This window comes from Papilio machaon, chromosome 25 (genome assembly GCF_912999745.1).
Source record: "Papilio machaon chromosome 25, ilPapMach1.1, whole genome shotgun sequence".
NCBI lineage: Eukaryota > Metazoa > Arthropoda > Insecta > Lepidoptera > Papilionidae > Papilio > Papilio machaon.
In genome coordinates, this window is record NC_060010.1 from 3000869 (window position 1) to 3024464 (window position 23596).

Consider the following 23596-nt stretch of genomic DNA (forward strand, 5'->3'; position numbering starts at 1 on the left):
ACAATTGTTCAAGACTCTTTCTAACAGACTGCAAAACGATAACTATGTCATTGTTATTAAAGCAGACAAAGTACCCTATGGAGAGCACGCAGTTACATATAATGTTCCAACCATTAATGAAGTGGCAGTTGTTATGGCTGGTGACCCATGTGAACGTAGAGACATTCGCATACAACGCAGAGATAATACGATGCAAATAATTCAAGACAATCATCGTTCTTACGATGCTTTGCAGTATCCGTTAATATTTTGGGAAGGAGAAGACGGATATCATTTAAATATTAAACAACGGAATCCAACTACAGGTACAACTTATAGATTATCTTACAATTTTTTTTTTGAATAAATAATTTTTGTTTATCTCATAATTATATTTATTTACAGGTGAAGAACTGACCAAGAAAGTTAGTGCCATGAATTTCTACGCATATCGGTTAATGATTCGTGCTAATGAAGATAATAATATTCTCCGCTGTAGACAGCTATTTCATCAGTCGATATGTATGTAAAAATTGAAAGTGAAAGATTAAGGTATATAAAATTCAATCAAGCAAAACTTCGAGCTGAAGAGTATATTCATTTGCGTGATGCAGTAATCGGTAATGTAGATGCAACAAACGTCATTAACAACATCGGTACCACATATATTCTCCCATCATCATATATTGGTAGTCCGCGTCATATGCAAGAATATATTCAAGACGCTATGACATACGTACGTGCATACGGTCGACCAGATCTTTTTATCACATTTACATGTTATCCAAATTGGGATGAAATCAAAAACTTGCTGTTGTCAGGTCAAACATCGATGCATCGCCACGATTTCACTGCGCGTGTCTTTAAACAAAAATTAAAATCTTTGATGAATTTGATCACACATTACTCGGTTTTTGGTGAAACACGTTGTTGGCTTTACTCTGTTGAGTGGCAAAAACGAGGTTTACCTCATGCGCATATTTTGATTTGGTTGGTGGATAAAGTACGCCCAGAAGAAATTGACAAAATTATTTCAGCGGAAATTCCAGATCCGAATGTTGATCAAGAACTGTTTAACATTGTTACTACTAATATGATTCACGGTCCATGCGGTACTCTAAACATGATGTCACCATGCATGAATGATGGAAAATGTACGAAACGTTTTCCAAAACCATGTCAAACTGATACTATCACCAATATTGACGGTTATCCATCTTACCGGCGCAGAGACGTAGATAATGGCGGTCAATCGTATGAATTGCGACTGTCAAACGGTGTAAGAGTAGATATTGATAATCGGTGGGTGGTTCCATATTCGCCATTACTATGCAAAACCTATAAAGCGCACATAAACGTTGAACTGTGCAGTTCGGTGAAATCTATCAAATACATTTGTAAGTACGTTCACAAGGGCAGTGATAAAGCTATATTTGCTGTTCAAAATGTAAATGACAATGACGAAATAACACGTTATCAAATGGGTCGATACATAAGTAGCAATGAAGCTTTCTGGCGCATTTTTACGTTTCCTATACATGAAAGGGATCCTGCAGTTATACATTTGGCTGTGCATCTTGAAAACGGACAGCGTGTTTATTTTACAGAACAGACTGCACTACAACAAGCATTAACGGCTCCAAAAACAACTCTTACTGAATTTTTCAATCTTTGTAATCGACAAGATGTTGTTGGTCAATTCGCAAAAACATTAATGTATACTGATGTTCCTAAATTTTTTACATGGAATAAGCAATCGAAAAATTGGGAACCACGAAAACGAGGGATTCCAGTCACAGGATTCGCCGACATATTTATGACAAATACTTTAGGTCGACTATATACAGTTCATCCTAAGCAACGCGAATGTTTTTTTTTGCGTTTGTTATTGGTTAATGTTCTTGGACCGACATCCTTCCAATATTTACGAAAAGTCAATGGTATTTTATACGACACTTTCTTCGATGCGTGTCGTGAATTACATTTATTGGAGGATGATAACCATTGGGATCTCACACTTGCAGATGCAGCACTGAGCTCATCTCCACAACAAATTCGTCAATTATTTTCAATAATATTAACAACGTGTTTTCCGTCTGAAGCATCTGCTCTCTGGAACAAATATAAAGACTCAATGAGTGAAGATATTTTGCATCGGATTAGAATTACTAATCAAAATCCTGATATTCAATTCTCCGCAGAAATATACAATGAGGCTTTAATTATGATTTGTATTCTTATTTCAAACATGCCACTCATCCATTTTGGCATGCCGGCGCCGAACCGCCCAGCAGTAGATATCATCAACAGTGATGTTCAACGTGAACACCAGTTTGATAAGACTTCGTTGGCTACTTTTGTTGCTAATAATGAACAATTGCTTACAGCTGAACAACGAAATGTATATGATCAAATTAACGTATCAATTGCAGCACAACAAGGTGGATTCTTTTTTTTGGATGCACCAGGTGGCACTGGTAAAACCTTTCTCATCTCACTGATACTTGCGCGCATTCGATCACAAAATCATATTGCATTGGCCATTGCTTCATCAGGCATTGCAGCGACGTTACTTGATGGTGGACGGACTGCGCATTCAGCACTTAAGTTACCTTTGAATGTTCATACAAATCCCGAAGCAATGTGTAACATAAAGAAGCATTCCGGCATGGCTGAAGTTTTGAGAAAATGCAAAATTATTATTTGGGATGAATGTACAATGGCCCACAAGCATTCGCTTGAAGCTCTCGACAGGTCCCTGAAGGATATCAAAGATAATACTAGGCTTTTCGGTGGTGCTCTACTGCTACTGTCTGGTGATTTCAGGCAAACATTGCCAGTAATTCCACGTGCGACATATGCAGACGAAGTAAACGCATGTTTGAAGGAATCTTATCTATGGCGGAGTGTCAGTAAATTGAGCCTTACTATCAATATGCGCGTTCAACTACAAAATGATCCATTAGCGTCAGGATTCTCTGAACAATTGTTAGACATTGGCAACGGTAAAATTCAACTGTATGAAGATACCCAATTTATTAAATTTCCAGAGAACTTTTGCAACATGGTGGCTACCAAAGATGAATTAATAAATAGTATCTTTCCAGATTTAAGATATAACTATACTAATCATGAATGGCTACGAGAGCGAGCTATTTTAGCTGCAAAAAATTTAGATGTAGACGCCATCAATTTTAAAATACAACAGTCATTGCCTGGTAATGAAATTACATTTAAATCAATTGACACCGTTGTTGATCCTGACGAAGTGGTCAACTATCCAGTAGAATTTTTGAATTCTTTAGATTTACCTGGAATGCCACCACATAATTTGCGACTGAAGATTGGCTCACCTATAATTTTGCTTCGTAATTTAAATGCCCCGAGATTGTGTAATGGCACGCGATTAGTTATAAAAAAAATCATGGGCAACATTATTGAAGCGTTCGTAAGAAACGGGATTCTTACCACGATTAGGCTGTTTGAGCTCCCGAAATATCGGGAGCTCAAACAGCCTAATCGTGGTAAGAATCCCGTTTCTTACGAACATTATATTTGTAAAAACCACGAAAGTTTGAAGTTATATATTATTGAAGCGAATATTTTATCTGGAAAATTCCAAGGTGAAATTGTTGAAATTGTACTTTTACCGCGGATCCCAATGATTCCTTCAGATTCACCTATACCATTTAAACGCTTACAATTTCCGATCCGTTTGGCATATGCTATGACTATTAATAAGTCACAAGGTCAAACGATGACATTTTGTGGCTTAGATTTAGAAAATCCGTGTTTTTCACACGGCCAATTGTACGTTGCGTGTTCCAGAGTTGGAAAACCATCGAGTTTGTTTGTTTATACTCCTCATGGACTAACTAAAAATATTGTACATCCAATGGCATTACGATAAATTAAGTTTTTGTAAATTAAAAATAAATAAATATATATGTTATAAAATGTTTTGAGTGCAAGCTTTTTCACCTTTCATTAAAATGAGTTAAAGTTTTCATTTACGATGCTTTTATTTATTTAACAAAGTAATAACTTTTCAATAATAATTTTCATCAAAGCGGTCCAAATTGTTTCAGCTCATTAAAAAAAGTATGAAATTAAAGACGTGTGTACAGGACAACGTCTGTCGGGTCCGCTAGTATTTTATATATTCGTAAATGTGTGTACGCATGATTGTATCAACTAATACATTAAACATACCTATTTCTCCTCGGCAATAACATAAAAGCGTCACGTCCGTAGATTTGTCTCTTCGACTGTTTAGAAAGATACTGTACAAAACGAATGGCCTAATAAAATAGACATCTGCAAGGCGAAGCAATTTGAACACGAATTTGCAGTAACCTTTTTCGTAACTAAAAAGTAGTTTTAAGTGGCTCAAAGTGTACTTTAAGAAAATGTTTTTATAACCTTGAATATTTTTTATATTAAGATAGAGTATTTTATTACTTTTGTTAAGTAAATAAATGATACTTGAAAGGAAATTTAACTTAGTTACAAGAGCCCCTGTGGCCTAATGGATAAGGCATCGGCCTCCTAAGCCGGGGATTGTGGGTTCGAGTCCCACCAGGGGTACGAATATTTTTAGAATATATTTTGTTTTTTATACCTGTCGATCCCGTAATTAGCGAAGCGTGTCACTATAATGGTTTTTAATTATTTGGTTTATCAACAAAAGTACATGTGTTCATACATCAGTTTTAGACACTATTACAACAGGTTTCAGGTAACATGTAGTTTTCTAGATTTATTTTACACATACATATTTTATGTATATTACCTGATAATCCTATTCATTTCTTGCTCGTTTCTTAAAATCAGATTTTATATGTTTTAAAATGACTCCAAGAAAACAGCTTTGTATGGGATGAGAATTCAAATTATAAACTTACTTCCTTCTTTCGGGATATAAAATAACATAGAGTCTTATCCTGAAGTAATAACTTTCCGAGAGATACGAAAATGTAACGTGCAATCTTTTAAAATAAATACCTCTTGCATAAATACTATAAAATGGATCATCGGATAACATTTTCAACGTCTACTCAACAATCGGATTAAAAAGTAGTGGCAAAATGCAATTGACCTAATTCCCTATGAGCCAACAAAAAAGACTTATGTTACTCTAGCTTTTCCCGCTACTATGTCTGCACAGAATTGAAAAAGGGTAAAAATATGTATATCGTATGTTACTCTGCTCACTAGATTTTATATCTATGCAAAATTTCAATAAGAAGTGTTGAACCATTGCGGAGTTATCGAGTCAATAAGTGAATGAAATGTAGCCCACTGGAATCGTGCACATTACTAGAACCTTAGTTTAGAATATGTGTTCTTCCAGACTGTGTTTTACATTGTTATCATCGCGATCCACGCAACTGTATAGAGATACCTTCTAACCAACATAAATCCAAATATTCGCATTAATAATATTAGTAAGTTTAAAACAAATGAAAATGCATGTTGTTAAATTAATACGCATATTATTACAACTTGTATTCAGCGATTTTAATAATAAATACACATTGACAAGGCTTTACATAAAGACCCGATTCTGCAGTTCCTCTGATCGTGAGAGCCTAGACACTTTAACTAAATGTTAGAAAATAATTTTGGGTTGTGGCGAGAAATGAAATTGTCTTATACCAAAAGTCAATAATAGTGTTAGGCTTAAAGACCAGCCCATAAAAGCTTTAAAAAAAAGATAAGTCAATGTCATTTTCTATCGTTGTCAAATTGACGTTTGTGGCGTTTTCGAAACTGTTAAAACTTGGTTAATACAGTGAAGTGATCTTAATTAAAAAATACATTATTTCCTTGAATAAAATAGATAATCGCATAATATTTCACAATGGCATCAACCTCAAAAGATTCTATACCAAGTCACCTTTCTCATCAGGAAAATATCGACGATGATTTGCAACCAGGAGCTTGTCCTGAAAGTGTTCTCAACCCGACTGATTCCTTTGAAGAAATTGAGTCAGAAATGAGCACAAACCCTGAACAGAGGCACGCAAAACTTACCACTAAGAGTAGTACAATTAGTGAAATACAAAGCGAAATTGGTGAACCTTCGAAAGATATGAAAACAGCTAAATCAAGTGATGATTTGAAAGTAAGTGTTACTACTTTATTTTTATTTATTTCTATGAATTGCAAGATGTATAAAATGGTTACGGTATTTTGATTAATAACATGTTAAAATAAGATACTTACTAGCTGTAGCCTGCGACACTGTCCGTGCGGATTAAAAAAAACTTAGTAAGTAGCATATGTGTTCTTTCAGACTATGTTCTACATGTGTACCAAATTTCATTAAGATCCATTGAGCTGTTCTGGAGTTACCTTCAGACAACATCCATCCATCTAAACATTCGCATTTATAATATTAGTAAGTACCTAAGTGTAGCTGCACTAAATATTTAACTTACCAATATTTCTATTTTCAATAATCTAGTAAACAGTAATTGTTAAAAAAAGCATGTAGAAGCATCAAAAGTTTATTCAATTTCAGGAAGGCATGGCATCTTCACCAAGTAGTTCAAACATAACAGAACAGAATGGAGATGATGTTGATACAGACAAAGATGAGTATTTACAATCACCAGAGTTGGTGAATAAAGAAAAGCATGTATTTATCTTGAGCTCTGCTGGTAAACCAATATATTCAAGGTAGATATTTTTATATTTTACTAGCAACTTTGTTTGTGCGGAACCATAGACGTCTAATAATAAAAAAAAATTGAGAGGTGTCAAGGGACACCCGGATGGAACAAAGTTCCTTTCGATTAATTAGTGAAGGAACCAATGTTTATTCTATGAATAAAAAACTTAAGTCTTCACAAGAAGTACATTTTATTTCTATGAATTTTCGTTATATATTGTCACGTCATTGCCATGGTGAAGTAGCGCTCATTCGTCTATACCAAAAAGTGTTGTGACAACTTTTCGTAAGATTTTTTTCCGTCTAGCCCCCTTTCACAATGCGCGATAAGGAACTTCGTTCCAAAACCCTAAGTCACCTAGGAATAGTACAGCTTCCTACATGTGATAGAATGTAGGAATAAATTGGTTCTGAAGTCAATTCAATGCAAATGGACAAACAATTTTATTTATTTATTGACTCTTATTGCTATTATAAATTATACAGAATAATGACTCATCTCACTGATAAAAACAATGACTTCTTGAAGAAGACTTGATGTCACTCATTACAATCAAATCTTTATTTTTTATAATATTAGTATAGATATAAATAGTTTACTAACCAACTTTAATTGAGCTCAAAATATAGATTCTATTTTCTCTACAGAAATATAAAATCAGTTTTACTTTTTAACTAACTTCAAATATGACGAGGTTCTCAATTGAATCGGTCATTTCAAAAACCTCATAAGTCACAAAATTATAATTTTTCAGAAATCAATAAAAACTGTTTCATACACAAACAAATGAGTTTTGAAGAGCTTCTTTATGGTTAATTTAGTATTCGAGGGGTAAAAAATTAAAATAGCGTATAATCTTTTCGCTTTATTAATAGAAATAATGAAAAAAACCTGATAAACAGTTCTTGACTTATGTTGTTTTAGCGAGAAATAGGTTTAGTGGTATATAATTTAACCAAAAAAATTGTAGTAATCATATTTTTTATTGCTTGTAATTAAGAATTACACTTAAAAATAATCTTATTAATATTTCACATGTATTAATTTGTCATGTTTTAATATCTTTATGGTACATAGTCATATTCTCCATCATTCTCATCTGGATTATCTTCAACATTTGCAGTTGGCTAAAAATGTTGTTATAAAATGGCATATGCTCTTCCGGAATGCTATCTTGAACTAGTTTTAAATCGTCTATTTTATTTTTATTGATGGGCACTTTCAAATTATAGGCTTTCGTTGATGGAAGTGAAACAGAAGTTATTTTCTTCAATAATGAGAATGAATGTTCAATCAATCGGTATTATTAAAAGAGGAAGGAATGTTTTGACTTAAGTTGTTTTCACCCAGAATACACATCTACCTTTGAAAAACCATTTTCTGTAAAAAAAGCATGTTGGAAAAAATGTTGACTTAAGTGGTTTTTGAAATGACCGATTCAATTCTATTGATATCCTTTTTTTGTCTATGCGGCATGCATAGTACAAATTACTTTAAAAGATTATAATAATGTTATGTTAAAAACTGATTAAAAAGTTTTGTTCAAACAATACTTTCAATTATTTTAAAAGTTTATCTCTGTGTTTTTTAAACAAAATGAAATGTATAATTTTATATGGTTAATAATTATATACCTTATATAATACCTTTGTTAATAATTTTGATATTTCAATTCCAGATATGGAAATGAAGACAAATTAGCAGGTTTGTGCGGAGTAATACAAGCTCTAGTCAGTGTGGTTGAGGAACATGACCAAGATATCTTGAGATCTATCTGCACAAAAGACTGTAAAGCAGTGTTCTTAGTGAAGGGCCCACTTATACTGGTCGCTGTTTCTAAATCTAACGAGAGTGAAACACAATTGGTAATGCAATTGACGTAAGTAATTTAATAAGTTAGAAGTAAGCCAACATAAATTAGAAAAGGATAATTTAGTAGTATATAGTATGGAGGAAGGTAGATCATAAAATAGTACATACTGTGCCAACCCTCAATAGTGACAAAGGCAGGGCAATTCTGATAAGTAAAGCCATGCCCTCCAGTTTTATGATGTACTTGCTGTCGCCCGCGACTCCGTCCGCGCGGAATTAAAAAAAACTTAACAAATAACCTATGTGTTCTTCCAGACTATCTTCTACATCTGTGCCAAATTTCATCAAGATCCATTGAGCTGTTCCGGAGGTACCTTCAAACAAACATCTATCCATCATGATCCAGTCCATCCAGTTAATGATTTAAATTACAAATATTTTTAATAAGTTTTTTTCCAGATATGCATTCAATCAAATAGTATCAGTTCTAACATTAACACAACTTAATAGAATATTTGAACAACGAAGGAATTATGATTTAAGAAGACTTTTAGCTGGAGCTGAAAGATTAATTGATAATTTATTAATATTCATGGAGAAAGATCCAGCTTTTTTACTCGGAGCAGTAAGATGTCTTCCATTACCGGAAAAAGCGCGTGAAAATATCACAAACGCGATAATATCAACTTGTAATAAAATAAGAGATTTAGTATTTGCAATACTCATAGCTGGGAATCAATTAATCACTTTGGTTAGAATGAAGAAGTACACACTACATCCGTCCGATATACATTTGCTGTTCAATTTGGTGAGGAGTTCTGAATCTTTCAAGACTGCAGAAAGTTGGACGCCTGTTTGTCTACCTAAGTTTGATGCTACGTAAGTACGATATAAATTTTATGACGTTTCAAAATATTATTTTAACCCTGGAACAATGCACAGTCAAAATATAATAACATTTATGAAAATATTCAGTTGCAATAACCGATATTGTTTATAAGTAGTGATTTAACGGAAATGTCTTAGCGGAACCAGAAACGGAAACAAACGTCAAAAAGTAAATTTTAACAGAAACGGAAACAGATGCAGAAACAGAAGTGTAAATAATATGAAAAAAAAAAACATATTTACAAATATATTTCTTTATTAAGTTTAAAATACACCAAATCTAGATTAGAAATATATATAATTATTAGGCGTCGGTCGGACATGACCATTTCTTTTTTTTGTTACTTAAATAAAATCTGGGACCAGATCTTCTTCTTGGTAACTATGAATGAGTACCGCAACTACGTCCGGATAAAAATATCTATATATAGATAAAAAGTTCTTCAAGGCTTTCTACATCTGTGCCAAATTTCATCAAGATCTGTTAAGTCATTGCGGAGATACTTTCAAACAAACATCCATCCATCCATCTAAACTTTCGCATTTATAATGTTAGAAGAGTGATCACACAATTTTCGTTAAAAAATTAATGTTAAATTCCAGTGGATTTCTACATGGACATGTTTCATACATCTCCGAAGATTGTCAAGCTTGCCTACTTCTACTTACAGTACAAAGAGATGCATTCTATCCTCTATCACAAGCTAAACATACAATTGCCGAGAAATTAGAGAAAATGAAATGCATAGGAGCGATAAACGATGCATTAAACAGAAGTAAAGACTTGCCAACAACTAATCCTTTGAAACACATCGGAATACCTATAATAAGGCATTTTATGTACAAATGTAAATCAACAGCTCAACTTTTTACTTCCGATCCAATAAGTTTGGATAGATTACAAGACTATAGGATTATGCATAATGAAGGTGGGGATATTACTGTAAAGAAGATCGAAAAGTTGTCAGATATAGATTATGTGAAGAATTATAGAAAGTTCTGTAATCAAATACACTGTGCGACTGTACCTGCTAAGTTTATATTTAGATCAAATTCTGAAAACACTATATTAGCTTGGGTGAGTGATTTTTTTATGTTGTTATTTCATACGGAATTTATTTATGTAATGTAAAGTACATAAGATCAACCAAAAAACTAACGTTAATTCAAATTTCAAATGAAAGCAATGAGATTAAATTTACGAGCATGTCTGCAAAAAAACCTTTGTCATATTTAGTAATTTCATTTAAATTATTTAAAGGAAAGTAGTAAAAATTTATAATCATTCTAAATTCACTTTACAGATTACTAACGGCTTTGAACTTTATGTCACCTTCGATGCTTTAGTTGAGAAAGAGCAGACAAAGAAAGCAGTAGATCATCTCTTACAGTGGATTAAAAGAGAAGAGAACAGAATATTCATAATGAATGCACCAACTTTCTAGCAAAAGCTCAGTGTTACTCTCGGTGATATGATAAAGAACTCTATCACACGTAACTCTAGTATTGAGGAATAGTGAACAAAAGTGATATAAAGTGATTTATTTCCCTTAATACATTAAGTGCCGGACTTGCCCAGTGATTCTTACATTAAAAAGTAAAAATTGTAGTAACATTGCACATGTTGAAGTAATTAGTATGGTGTGAATTATAAGTCATAAAGCTGTGGTAATATTATTTCAGTGTTAATCGCTTTTGCAACTCATGGTTAGCTGCAAATTGACATCTGTCTATATCTCAAATTGTGTTCTGTGCAGTGACTTTTACAATGTTCTGAGCTGCAAACATGATTTATTTCCATAATATATATATAAGGATATCTCGTATGTACGTCAGTCATAAACAGTGATTTGAAAGTCTTAAAAAAACACATTAATTTTAGTAGATTTTGAACAAAAAGCTAAATTTAGATGACATTTGAATCTCATTCATTAATCTTTTGTTGAAGTTTTAGAAATAAATTCAAATTAATTTATGTAAATTGAAAGAAAAAATATAAAAAAAAATATTCCTCAAACTTTCTTATTATATGGAGAGCATTTAAATTATTGCTCAATTTAGATGTGAGCTAGAAAATAAAAAATTAATAAATGTTATAATGAATTGAGAAATGTTACTTTTTTATTGCTGTTTTTATAGTATTTATTATTGTCAATTATTAAATTACTTTAAAGATCAAATTAAATGATTTGTGACAATGACAATTTAATTATTTGATTATATTTTGTTAATTTATGTATTGTTTTTTTAAATGAGGCTTTATAAAAATTGTTAAGTACAATTTGAGTGATAAAACATTATTGCTCAAAGTGAGACAATATTATGATTGATTGATATTCTTGTAATGATCTTTTCCTAGTTTTGGTGTTGATTAAAAAATATAATAAATCCGACGACCATAAAGTGTGAGAATAATGTGTACCAAATATGAACCAGTTTAATTAGAAATGTGGTTCTAACAAAATTCATAACTTTACCCAACATTAGTCCCAACATTAAGGCTTATCAATTCCTGAATTGTTAAAAAAATTGTTTGTTTGTTTGTATTCAATGCATTTTATTAGTTAGGTCTGCCGATCAGTTTTCAAATTAAACTTAATTGTATGTAGATAGCTAATTAACAGGGTTACTTGATAACTAAATAATGTAAGTTAGTCATGTATATAGATTACCGATGTTCTATATATATATCAATAATGCTGTAATTTAACACCAAATTATAATTAAATTATATGTATTTTTATAAATAATATCATGAATCTGTATTGTATATTTTTAATGTACTTTGTTAAAAATAAATTAGGTATATAGATAAAAGTATTGTTATGTGTCAATGCAAGTATATAATTTCTATGTCTACAGTAATTCAAGATTAATATTTCCATACTTTATAAATATGTCATGGCTGCTTTTGTATACATTGAAGCAGTCTTACTAATATTATAAATGCGAATGTTTAGATGAATTTGTTAGGTATCTCTAGAACGGCTCAATGGATCTCGATGAAATTTGACATAATTGTGGATCATAGTCTGGAAGAACATAGGCTATTTATTAAATTCCGCGCAGACGGTGTCGCGGACGATAGCTAGTTACGACATATATAACAAAAAGGTTACGACTTAGGGGCCGTCAAGAAAAGGGTGTACACCTTCCTTAAAGGACAGCAATGCATCTGCGATTCCTCTGGCGTTGCGGATGGTCAAGGGCGTCGGATCAAATAGTTTTAGGCGGTCCGTTGCTCGATTGTCCCCTTCTCTTATAAAAAAAAACATTATTTTTGTATTAACAGTGAATAACAGATATTTTTTTTGTATAAATATATGAGCTCTGAAAACCTCCATAGTAAGACTTGCTTTGCGTTGACACTATTGGTATTGTACATTATATTGTAAATAAATGCTTGATTAAGTTATTATTCCATTTTTAGTTTAGTTATCTAATATACTAATGAATACTTAGTGTTTAAACTTTGAGATACAATAAATTAATTAAGAATGAATGTGAGTTAAGCCATTCTTAATTAATTTAAATTAATACTTTTCAACTAAAGTATTCACAAAATCTTTATTGTAAGTTCTATTGGATGGTTCAACTGTATGTGCCTCAGCATGTAGTCTCAGATATTAAAGTTACTATTGCCTCTAAAAGTTAACTCATCACAAACTCTAGCAAATATTAGTAATATTTAAATGATTAACATATTGCATAACAAACCTACCACAATTAGGAATGTTAAAGGTCTCCCATAATGGCCAATTGACATTGCTGATTTCAGCAGTCTTTTAACCCTTTCACGCTCAAGGGAAATATTTTCCCTTCTACAAAAAATCAATTTTTAATGCTATCTAATGCATCAATACTAAAAACACATTGAAATTATTAATGATATTTATTGTAGTAAATATTTTTTTATATTAAATTATTGAACATACTATTCTGATTATTTTTTCTATCGCCATCCTTTTCCAATATTTTCATGATTACAAACAAATGAAACAAATAAATATTGTGTCATATTATTTAATACCTTAAATTACTAATATCTGCCACCTCGTCTTCTATCTCCTTCGTGTCTATCTCTTTCTCGTCTATCCTTTTCCCTCTCCCTTTCACGCTCTCGTAAGCGATCTCTCTCCTTTTCCCGTTCTCGTTCTCTCTCTTTCTCCCTTTCTTTTTCCCTCTCCTTCTCCCTTTCTCTCTCTTTTTCTCTTTCCCGTCTACGATCACGATCTCTGCTTCTAGATCTTTCTCGTTTACGATCTTTATCCCTCCTGTCTCTATCCCTTGATCTGCAATGATATCAAAAATAGTTTATTGTTTAATTACCAGAAAAAAATTATAGCATAACATATTGATGCTGATCATTTTTATGAAATAAAAAAATAAATGAATCAACATCGAAAAATTATCCTAAAAACCTACTTATTGGTTAAATAATAGCAATAAACATACCAGTACATACAAAGATAACATTTGTAAATTAATTACCATCCCATTTTATTTATAAAAAGCTGCAATGACATTTATACCTATCTTCCCATGCACTCACAATGATATGGCCTAGTAAATTTCATAAATAACTTTACTTAACCCATGTCTAGTGAATTGTCAAACTGATCAATCTTAAATAGACACACTATAAACATTTAACATCATATAAATATTCTATGTTACATTTCCATTTTTCCCATAATAAAAAAATAAGCCTGAATAAAAATTATGTTTCAATACTAAAAATACTGCTAGCCAGTTTCTGTTACCAAAATCTCCATTTAAAACTAATTTTTATCTCTGTTCTGTCAAGGATGATAATATATTTTATAAAAAGATTTGGTCTGAAATGTAAATCATCAAAATAAAAAGGTATACTCCAACATGCTAAAGGTAGAAGTGATTTAATGCAGCTACTATAATCAAATACACATATTCAATTTACTACAACTACAACATAACTCACACCAGTAACCCAGAGGGATAGGCAGAGAGGACTTCCAATTTAATATCCATTCCAATCTTTTATAAATGATCTGGGAAACTACCCTACTCAAATGTTGTCAACGTGACTTATGAGATTGCTCTTTATGATATTGTTTCACTTAAAATGTGAAGATATCATTAGAATTAAATTATTTTAGTTAAGACAATGAACCAAGACCAAGTATATATAGATCAATTGATAATATCTGATTTACCTGTCTCTACGCCTGTCTTTATCCCGCCTTTCCTTTTCTCTTTTGTTTTCTTTGGCTTCTGTATCAATAATTTCATCATCTGATGGCATATCTTCATCAAGATCATCATCCAACGCAGATACTTTAGGTTCTAATTCATTATTCTCTTCCAATATATGCCTTTTCTGTATCCTCGGCAAAATAACGTCACATAATCGTTCTTCTCGTAGTAATTCATCTATAAACTCATCCATATGAACTATCTCGAACTGACCCTGGCGATTTTGACGCCTCAGTTTTCTATTATCGTTATAAAGTGGCTCTAAATACTTGTAACAATCAACAGAGGTTCCTGTGAGTCTCATATAGAATGCACCTAACGCTCGCACATATTTAAACTCCTCGTTTTTAATAAATTCAACTACAATATCTTTTTCAGGTTGTATCTGTAACATTTTTAAAACTAAACACAAAAACGGAGTGGGATAAATGAAGCCACCGTGCACACCACCAACATATCGTAGTTCCATCGCCTTGTCGACAAGTAACTCCGCTGTTAACGCAAAACATTCTTCCTTCCAATATTTACAATCGTATATGCGCGATCTTATTATCTTTTCCACAAGATATTGAGGATTTGTTCCCCGAATTGATTTTGCATCTTTTACTGTCCGGTTCGCCATTTTGGCGGCGGCGTGAGCCCCAACTTGTCAATTGGAACTTGACTTTGACAGTCGACGTAGTTTTAGTGTTGCTACATTTAAAATGCAAACTTAGTACGAAAACCTACTTTTTAATTTGTTTTATTTCATCGGGTGATCAGGGTTTATAAAAATGGCGGTAAGTGTTTATGGCTTATTGTTTTGTATCATATTTACCTAGGCGATTATTTATATATACCTGTACATTTCCATAAACCACTTGTTTTTGTGATTCTATCAATCTCCTACTTCTCTTAAAGCGACACTCTTATTTCTTGACGGTTTTGCCACAATAAAATATCCAAGGCCTAGTCACCTTTAGCCCCCATCATCTCAAATAAATATCTTTGCCGAAAAATCTTGCACGGTAACTATTATTTTTCGATGAAACAAACATTCTTCATGCTAAACTTTACAACTAATTTTAGGAGTAATTTTTTTATTTTATTTAACACCAACAATGAAAATGTAAATTTTTAAGGAACCTTTTATTAAAAAATCTAATTATAATTGCTTAACAATACAAATTGAAAGCAACGTGTCAAATTAATATAACTTACACTAAAGTTTTTAAATAAATCACATTTCTATTAGAAACGAGTATAAGTGAAATCCTAACAATAAAACAATACTGAACAAAGAAAAATAAACTATTTGTGCATCTTGTATGCGTAAATGACTCCAATAACCACTAATAAGATTGCAGATGCCTTGTAGAACATATTACATAGTACTCTGTTCTGACCTCCAACAGAATTTACTATTAAGTTATTCATCAGGAACACTTGGTTGCTTTCTTCAATGAATGCATCCTGTTCATCCTTGGACATCCGTTCAGAAATCTCATTCATTGCATTACGGAATTCCTTCTTCAGTTCATTGATATCTATATCATTGAAATCAGTCACTTTGTCTGTGTAGACATTCCCTGATGTGGTCTCTAAAACAAATTTAAATTTATACATACTCATTTTATACTTTTGTTTCCTGTCCCTTCTTTTTTATTACCTTTTTTTGCCAAACCACATCAAAAGAATGGGCATTTATTATAATATAAGGCAAACAAGCAGTGAATCACTAAGCTAAAGCTAAATAATCCAACAACCATACACATCCATAACACAAAAGGAGTTACAGTGGTGTTGCCAGTCTAAAATATTTAAAGGTAGTAGAAGTCACATAAAATCAAGTGAACCAAATTATTGTTTATCATAAAACCTATATGCTATAGGTAGTTATTTAATCATAATACTAATAATACTTTACTTTCACCAAACATTTTCCTTTTCTTAGCCAATATCTGGCCACCACTCAGCAATCCTAGGTACAGATGGTACACATACACCAATAGCAGTGTTGGATGTTCAGTCTCAAGATCCTGCAAATGCTCAATGTAATTCTCTAGAGCTGCAGACTTTGGCGTTGATTGCCAGTTTTCACCTAAGTAATGAGCTAGATCCTCTTCAAAAGCTTTCTTTCTAAAATTATAGTCACAATATAAATGTTCTGTATAAAAATTTTAAAAGGCTAAAACAGATATAATATAATTATTATATATTCAAATATAAACTGTATATAAATGTCAATTAGCATATTTAACTAAAAAAAAATCACAGAAAATACCATCACATAATCATCATGCCAGTGATTATTGCCTAAAAATATAGGTGATAGTAGAATATTAACTAATAAGTAGTGATGATAAAATAATTGAGAATAAAAATGATAAAAAAATAAATCTTTGTAAAAAATTTACTTATGGTTGCATATAATGTAATAACATACCGGTATAAAATTTTATTAACAAATAATTTGTTAAAATCAGGCATGTTAAGTCTCTCTTTTGCATCTTCAAGGAATGCAAATATGTGGTAGAATACAAATAAGCCACCACCCCATACTGCTTCATCTCTTAAAGCTGTAATATTAAAGAAAGAAAGTTTATCAATTATAGAATATATGTGAAGTTTGAATTGTAGAAAAGATGTATTAAGAAGTTTGTTTATAAAAATTTGGGACTAAAAATGAATCTTTATGATATACATCACTGCAAAGCATACAAAAGTTTTTTTTTGTTATATACGCATAATATGACTTAGCACTTTATAATACATTGTATGGCACTTCCTTAAATATTTTCATGTAGCATTATCAATACACAAGACCAATAACTATTTGAAACGTTAAGTAAGTACTTAAATGTTTCTACCCGATGAAAAGAACTGCTATAAATAGTTAACAATTTAAAAACTTACACAGAGCAAATTTTGCATTGACTAAAGTATCGCTCACTGAATGAATCCTCCGCGTTGCTTTTCTCATACGAGTCGTAAATAGGTCATTTTCAGACATTTTCCTAAACTGTAAAGTAATCTTCCGGCAGCAAATATTCACAATCTCACATCCACAAGAAGAAATTAAAGAAATTAGTGAATTTGAAAATTTTGTTTCAAAATTTGACACTTGTCATTGCAGTTTGCAATTGTTATTGACAAACAAAAAGATAAAGATTTTTTCGTTTATAATTTTCAATGTATTTATAATTTGGTGGCCCGTGATACTAAAACCTTAAATTATATTGTGTTGATTGTAGTTATAACAATGTTTAAATTTTAATCACAATAACATTTCCACAGTAATACTGACATTTATTATCTGTTACAGTTACATCTAAAATCTAAGTACCGGAGGATAAATAATCTGTGTAAAATACCGGAACTATTTATTTAATAATAATTTGTTTAAATAAAACATATATTCCTCAAGCCAATTTAGTTTTATGTGAATAATTCAATTACAGTTGTCTGAATCTATTTTTTATTGACTTTCATTCAATACAGTATGGGGAACTCGAAGAAAATTAAGGTAAATCATTTCATATTTCTGTTATCAAATATATTGACTTAATTTTTTCGTAAGTAAGATGTAATAAATTTATGTGAAATGTAATGTTAATTTAATAAAAGATATTCCAAATTTAGTTACGTTAAAAGTTTTATTTAACCAAATTATTTTATAAGTTGTTCATTTGACATGTTTACCAAGTGATACGCGTTATCGTTTTGACATTTTCGTATTTCGTAATGTTATCTAATTGTTTCTAACCTCTGCAACCTATGACAAAATTTCGTAATTCTAAATCCAACAATGGCTTATGACCTACAAAAAGAAGAAGATGTTAAGCAATACATTGAAAATTTAGGGATTGAATATAGATTCGGCTGTTATCATGAAAAGAAATCGGAAGTTTGTCATCTATTGGCTGATTACTTAGAGGCAATAAAAAAGGATTATAAAAAAGCTGCTACTGTTTATAAAACCAACTGTATGGACTATAAGTATGGTAAATCGTGTACTAAATATGGGAATTATGCACTTATCGGTCGCGGAAAAGACAAGCCCGATTCCAAAGAAGCATTGGAATATTTTGAAAAAGGTTGTGAATTAAATGATCCTACATCATGTCTGCATGCTGGGGTACTTCTTACTGCTACTGGACCCGGAGTTACTGTTCAAAGGGATGTTCCCAAAGGTAAAAATCAGACATAACCTAATTTTGCAATGTTACTGTTATATTGCACAAAATATACTTTATACATTTATGTACTGTATACATAAATTTGTAGTCATAGTATAGTTTCATATCATAATGTTATCTAATTCTCCTACTTAACCTTGATAACCTATGACAAAATAATGAAACCGTCACTTGAAGTTAAGGTTTAATATTAATTCTTCAGTAAAGATAATATATATTTATAATAATGAAATATAGAAACAAATTAAAACACAGAAATTAATGAATTACCTTTGACACTTACTTATACAAATGTAATATTTAACATGATTTCTTTTAGGTTACAACTATTTAAAGAAAAGCTGCGATGCCAGAGATGATATGGCATGCCATTACCTGTCAGGAATGTATCTAACTGGTGTACCAAAAAATGTAGCCGATTTCAATCCACACAATCCGGAGAAAAATAAAAACATAGATTATTTAATAAAGCCAGATCCAAAACAAGCATTTGATCTTGCAATGAAAGGCTGCGAATATGGTAATTTATTTGCATGTGCTAATGTCAGCTTGATGTATAAAAAAGGTGATGGAGTGGAACAGGATTTGGAGAAATCAAAGAAATTCTTTCAGTTGGCTCAAAGTTTGAAAAATGCTCATGAGACAACTAAAGAAATCAAGTTTCAACAAGGTTTGGAGGATAAGCAGTAGATTTGTGGTAGAAAATCCAATGTTGGCATTTAAATTGGTGTTGTGTTGTAATAGTCATCACTGTAAAGTAGCTATCGGTGAATTGTAATTGTGTATTTCAACCAACAAATTGCATTTATAAGATATCAATATAGTTTTTTTTTTCTCTGATAGTTTTCAATGAATTATTGTATCTTAAACTGTAAATGTCTGAGACCAAAATGACTGTTTAAAACACATTGTTATCTTTATTTTGTCAAAGATAATGACAGTATGTTTTATACAGATATTTTGGTCTCAAAAACCCACTGTTAGTTGTAATAATCAACCAAAAATATTGTGATGACTTTATAGTAGTTACCTGTTCACAAATAGAAATACAACTGTTTTAAAAAACGAAAGACTTTTTATTTCTTTCATTAAAATTGAAGAACTAACCAAACCTTATGGTTTTTAAAACCATTATCAACTTAAACTGGGCAGTTTATATTATTCCAGTCCAACGATCGAATTCAGTGCTGGAACTAAAAACTAGACTGGTTATAAACTGGGCATATTATTGACTGTGTTTGGAAGACTAAATATAATCTTATATATTGGCAACAGTAAAGGAGAGCTTTTAACTTGTACTAAGATTCTTACGAAGTATTACTTAACACTTTTAATGCTACTACGATTTAAACGTAAGTAAGAGAGGAGATGCACCGATGATCTGGTCAAGGTTGCGGGAGTATCCTGGATGCGGGTTGCACAGGACCGATCATTGTGGTGATCTTTGGGGGAGGCCTATGCCCAGCAGTGGCCGAAACGAGGCTGAATGAATGGATGAAGAGAGGAGAGTGGAGGGAGATTCTTTTGCGCTTGGGAATTTTTGATTAATTCTAAATATTAATAAAACATTATTTTAAACCTTAATACAGATTGGAATCATCGGCGGATCGGGCTTCGACGATCCCAACTTGTTCGAGAATCCTATAGAGCTGGATCTCAGTACGCCGTTCGGGAAACCTTCAGATGTGCTACTTAGTGGGCAGATAGCGGGTGTACCATGTGTACTACTGGCGAGACATGGCAGGAAACATCAGTATCAGCCTAGGTAAAATTTCTTCCACATACAAATTTTGACACATGCCACAACATAAGGAAACCATATAGAAATTTCCTCTAGTCCTAATAATTACATAGGAAAAAGTACATGACAACTTGAAATAGGTCATCGGCAGAATAATCAATATTCTATAGAATGGAAGACCTTTTTATTTACTTTATTTTTTGTTACCATTATTCCTATCTTTTCCTGAATATTTAGGACATTTCTTATTGCTCAATATTTTTATTTTATTTTCTAGTGACGTGAACTACCGTGCCAATATCTGGGCACTGAAACAGGCAGGCTGTACACATGTGTTGGCCACCACGGCTACCGGCTCACTGGTCGAGGACTACCAGCCCGGAGACCTGGTCATACTGGATGATTTCATTGATCGGTACATTAATAGTTAATTGAAAATGTGTAATAGTTAAAGTGAATTACTTACATCTGATAATGAAAATTAAACTATCCATAAACTATAACTAACCATAAATTTCGGATTAACTTTTTTACTGCTGGAACATTTACAAACATATTGTTATCTCTATTTTTTTCAAAGAAAACAAAAGGGACGAAAACATTTTGTATGAGCCAACAATGGAAATTATAAAGTTTTTTACTCATTTTCTTTAAATGTCTTTTATGTGTTTGTCTTAAAAGTTATCTTTACAATGAGTTTTCACTGTCATTACAGTTGCAATAAAAATATCATCTGTTCTGAAAAGACGAGAGATAACATGTTTTTGTGCTTATCTTCAGTGTACCGTCATTTTTGATGTGAAACATCTATAGGATCACTTGTAAACCGAATTGTTGGCGTGGCGACGCTTGCCGTGGCGACGGGTCGCCAAACTATACTGAGGTATACATATATATATACCTCAGTATATAATTTTAATAATATTATCTTTTATGCATATTGTACACACACGATATTTCACATCTGCCAGGCGTCCCATGACGGCTCACATTTTTTTGTAATGTGTTTCAGTACATGGGGTAGGAAGTGTACTTTCTACGACCGCACTGAGGGTGGACCTCGAGGCGTGTGTCACTTGCCCATGCACCCCGCGTTCTGCGAGAGATCTCGCCGCGCTCTTCAAGATGCAGCTCGTCTCAGAGGGTACAAGTATCATGAAAATGGTACCGCTGTTGTCATACAAGGACCTAGGTATGTAACTATGAGTTTTCACCGCAGAAACATTTGTACAAAAACTTTTTTTTAATAAGATGATAATAAGATATTGAATAAAGGACAGGCAAAAGTTCGCGTGAAAGGTGATCAACGGTTAATGACTTTAAAATGGGAAGGGTAAGAGACCTTCCCTTTATCGATCGTAATTAAATTAAACTGTTTAAGGTTTTCGAGTCGCGCAGAAAGCCTCATGCATAGACAATGGGGCGGACATCTTGTTAACATGACCACTGTCCCAGAGGTATTGTATTATTTGAAATTTTATAAAAATAATCTAAATATATTTAGTGTAATAATATTTACTGGTATCAGGTGAATTTAGCGAAGGAGGCGGGTCTGAGCTACGCGGCCGTGGCTCTCGTCACTGACTACGACTGCTGGAGGAAGGACGAGAAATCTGTAAGTTGTACAAACATCTTTAACTAATTTTAGACAATATTAACTGTTAGCAAGTTAAGATAGAACAATAACTACTGCAAAATACTTCTATAGCGCGTTTCAAATAACACTGTGTAATTATTTCAAACTGGCAAATTCACTACATACTCAATACATAGACTTCAATAAGTCTAAAATGACATCTCACTACAGTCATTTAAACTTCAGGTAGTCATAATTTAAATTACATACAAACAATTCCTTTTACATGGCTGGAGATCTTTAATCCTCTTCCCATTTTTTCTTATAAGGATTTGACGGAGGAGTGTATGTACAAGAATGGAGAAATGTACCATTTCTGTGCATCCCTGTTGATTAAAGGTTGGAAAAGTCTGCTATTACAGATGTCTATGGGCAGAGGTCGCTTCGCTATTTCAGCGAATTTAAGTAATTTTTTTATGCAGGTGTCGGTGAGTGAAGTGCTGGAGATGTTTTCTAAGAATGTGAAGAAAGCAGCTGACGTTATTCTGGATGCTGTGCAGATCCTCGCCGCTGACACTGATCTAGAATATTTGGATGCACACGAGGTAAGAAATTACACAGATTAATGTTTGTGACTGATATAGTAGTTTTTTTTTCCATATCAACTTCCTTGCTGAAAGCAAAAATAATAATAATAAGTAGTAATTTAAATACATACAAACACAGGGCTGACCCAAGATAAATAATCTTAACATGAAAATAGAACTCAAATATGCAACATTATTGATTATTCCACCCAACTTTCATTTTTTTTTCATTGATAATAACTTCCTAGTAAACACAACAAAAAAAAACATTTACCGTGGGTTTCTGAGACGAATATCCCAGTTTAAAACATCTAAATATAAAAAAGAAAGTCGTGTTAGTTACACTATTTATAACTCAAGATCGGTCGAACTGATTAAGCTGAAAATTTATGGGGAGGTAGCTTAGAACTAGGAGACGGACATAGGAACTTTTTTATCTTGTGTGCATTTTTTTTATTCCGCGCGGACGAAGTCGCGGGTAAAAGCTAGTATTTTATGACGTTTAAATTTTTGATTGAAATGTTTTAATATTTATATTTCAGAATATGGTGTCATCTGCAATCATGTTGAAGGAGTGAAGTACAAATTATATAAATTTCTACTTTCGTAAAACAAGAACATATTGCTATCTCTGTCTTTCTCAAGGAGTGTGAGAGAGACGGCAATACTGCGTTAGAAACACCGTAATATTTAAGGGAAAATTTTGTTATATTATTAAAAATCATTTTATTCAATACATTATTTTATTATCAATCTTACATAAGAAATATAAAATGAAAATTACACTAATATATTTAAAAATGTCACACGATTTTATTCCGACATAATATGTAATAAAATTACCTCTTAACCTAAACATTTTTTACGTATTTTAATGTTGTGCAATATTTATGAAGAATTAATTTTAAAAATACAAAATTTTC

General features: G+C 32.1%; 5 protein-coding genes and 1 non-coding gene across 6 annotated transcripts; 4 read left to right on the forward strand and 2 right to left on the reverse strand.

The window, feature by feature from the left end:
• Window positions 1–4493: 4493 nt before the first annotated feature.
• Trnar-ccu lies at window positions 4494–4566 on the forward strand. Its single transcript has one exon. It is a non-coding gene; the product is annotated as a tRNA-Arg (tRNA).
• Window positions 4567–5744: 1178 nt separating this feature from the next.
• LOC106710989 (protein SAND) lies at window positions 5745–11084 on the forward strand. Its single transcript, XM_045684246.1, has 6 exons — window positions 5745–6106; window positions 6506–6663; window positions 8335–8535; window positions 8928–9347; window positions 9960–10434; window positions 10661–11084. Exons 1-6 carry the CDS (start codon window positions 5843–5845, stop codon window positions 10799–10801), a joined length of 1659 nt encoding a protein of 552 aa, XP_045540202.1. The 5' UTR covers window positions 5745–5842; the 3' UTR covers window positions 10802–11084.
• Window positions 11085–13369: 2285 nt separating this feature from the next.
• Window positions 13370–15313, reverse strand: LOC106711004 (pre-mRNA-splicing factor 38). The gene is made up of 2 exons (XM_014503216.2): window positions 14552–15313; window positions 13370–13648 (listed from the first exon to the last, which is right to left on the reverse strand). The coding sequence occupies exons 1-2, from the start codon at window positions 15211–15213 to the stop codon at window positions 13396–13398; spliced, it is 915 nt and encodes a 304-aa protein (XP_014358702.2). The 5' UTR covers window positions 15214–15313; the 3' UTR covers window positions 13370–13395.
• Window positions 15314–15850: 537 nt separating this feature from the next.
• Window positions 15851–17690, reverse strand: LOC106711006 (heme oxygenase 1). Its single transcript, XM_014503218.2, has 4 exons — window positions 17487–17690; window positions 17017–17149; window positions 16498–16709; window positions 15851–16171 (listed from the first exon to the last, which is right to left on the reverse strand). Exons 1-4 carry the CDS (start codon window positions 17581–17583, stop codon window positions 15882–15884), a joined length of 732 nt encoding a protein of 243 aa, XP_014358704.2. The 5' UTR covers window positions 17584–17690; the 3' UTR covers window positions 15851–15881.
• Window positions 17691–18289: 599 nt separating this feature from the next.
• Window positions 18290–19666, forward strand: LOC123722430 (cytochrome c oxidase assembly factor 7 homolog). Its single transcript, XM_045684220.1, has 2 exons — window positions 18290–18763; window positions 19089–19666. The coding sequence occupies exons 1-2, from the start codon at window positions 18379–18381 to the stop codon at window positions 19457–19459; spliced, it is 756 nt and encodes a 251-aa protein (XP_045540176.1). The 5' UTR covers window positions 18290–18378; the 3' UTR covers window positions 19460–19666.
• Window positions 19667–20352: 686 nt separating this feature from the next.
• LOC106711001 (S-methyl-5'-thioadenosine phosphorylase) lies at window positions 20353–23367 on the forward strand (the record flags this gene model as incomplete). The annotated part of the gene is made up of 7 exons (XM_014503209.2): window positions 20353–20534; window positions 20788–20925; window positions 21523–21702; window positions 21892–21967; window positions 22039–22125; window positions 22569–22691; window positions 23216–23367. Coding segments are annotated over 7 exons (822 nt in total), but the record flags the coding sequence as incomplete, so codon positions are not given.
• Between the last annotated feature and the right edge of the window lie 229 nt (window positions 23368–23596).

Coding starts and splice junctions, on each gene's coding strand:
- LOC106710989 (XM_045684246.1), top strand. CDS start 5,843: ATGGCATCAACCTCAAAAGATTCTATACCAAGTCACCTTTCTCATCAG. Junction 9,348..9,959: donor CTACCTAAGTTTGATGCTAC/GTAAGTACGATA, acceptor GTTAAATTCCAG/TGGATTTCTACATGGACATG. Junction 10,435..10,660: donor AAAACACTATATTAGCTTGG/GTGAGTGATTTT, acceptor TTCACTTTACAG/ATTACTAACGGCTTTGAACT.
- LOC106711004 (XM_014503216.2), bottom strand. CDS start 15,213: ATGGCGAACCGGACAGTAAAAGATGCAAAATCAATTCGGGGAACAAAT. Junction 13,649..14,551: donor AAAGACAGGCGTAGAGACAG/GTAAATCAGATA, acceptor ATATCATTGCAG/ATCAAGGGATAGAGACAGGA.
- LOC106711006 (XM_014503218.2), bottom strand. CDS start 17,583: ATGTCTGAAAATGACCTATTTACGACTCGTATGAGAAAAGCAACGCGG. Junction 17,150..17,486: donor CAATGCAAAATTTGCTCTGT/GTAAGTTTTTAA, acceptor TTAATATTACAG/CTTTAAGAGATGAAGCAGTA. Junction 16,710..17,016: donor GTTAATAAAATTTTATACCG/GTATGTTATTAC, acceptor CTATAATTTTAG/AAAGAAAGCTTTTGAAGAGG.
- LOC123722430 (XM_045684220.1), top strand. CDS start 18,379: ATGGCTTATGACCTACAAAAAGAAGAAGATGTTAAGCAATACATTGAA. Junction 18,764..19,088: donor TCAAAGGGATGTTCCCAAAG/GTAAAAATCAGA, acceptor GATTTCTTTTAG/GTTACAACTATTTAAAGAAA.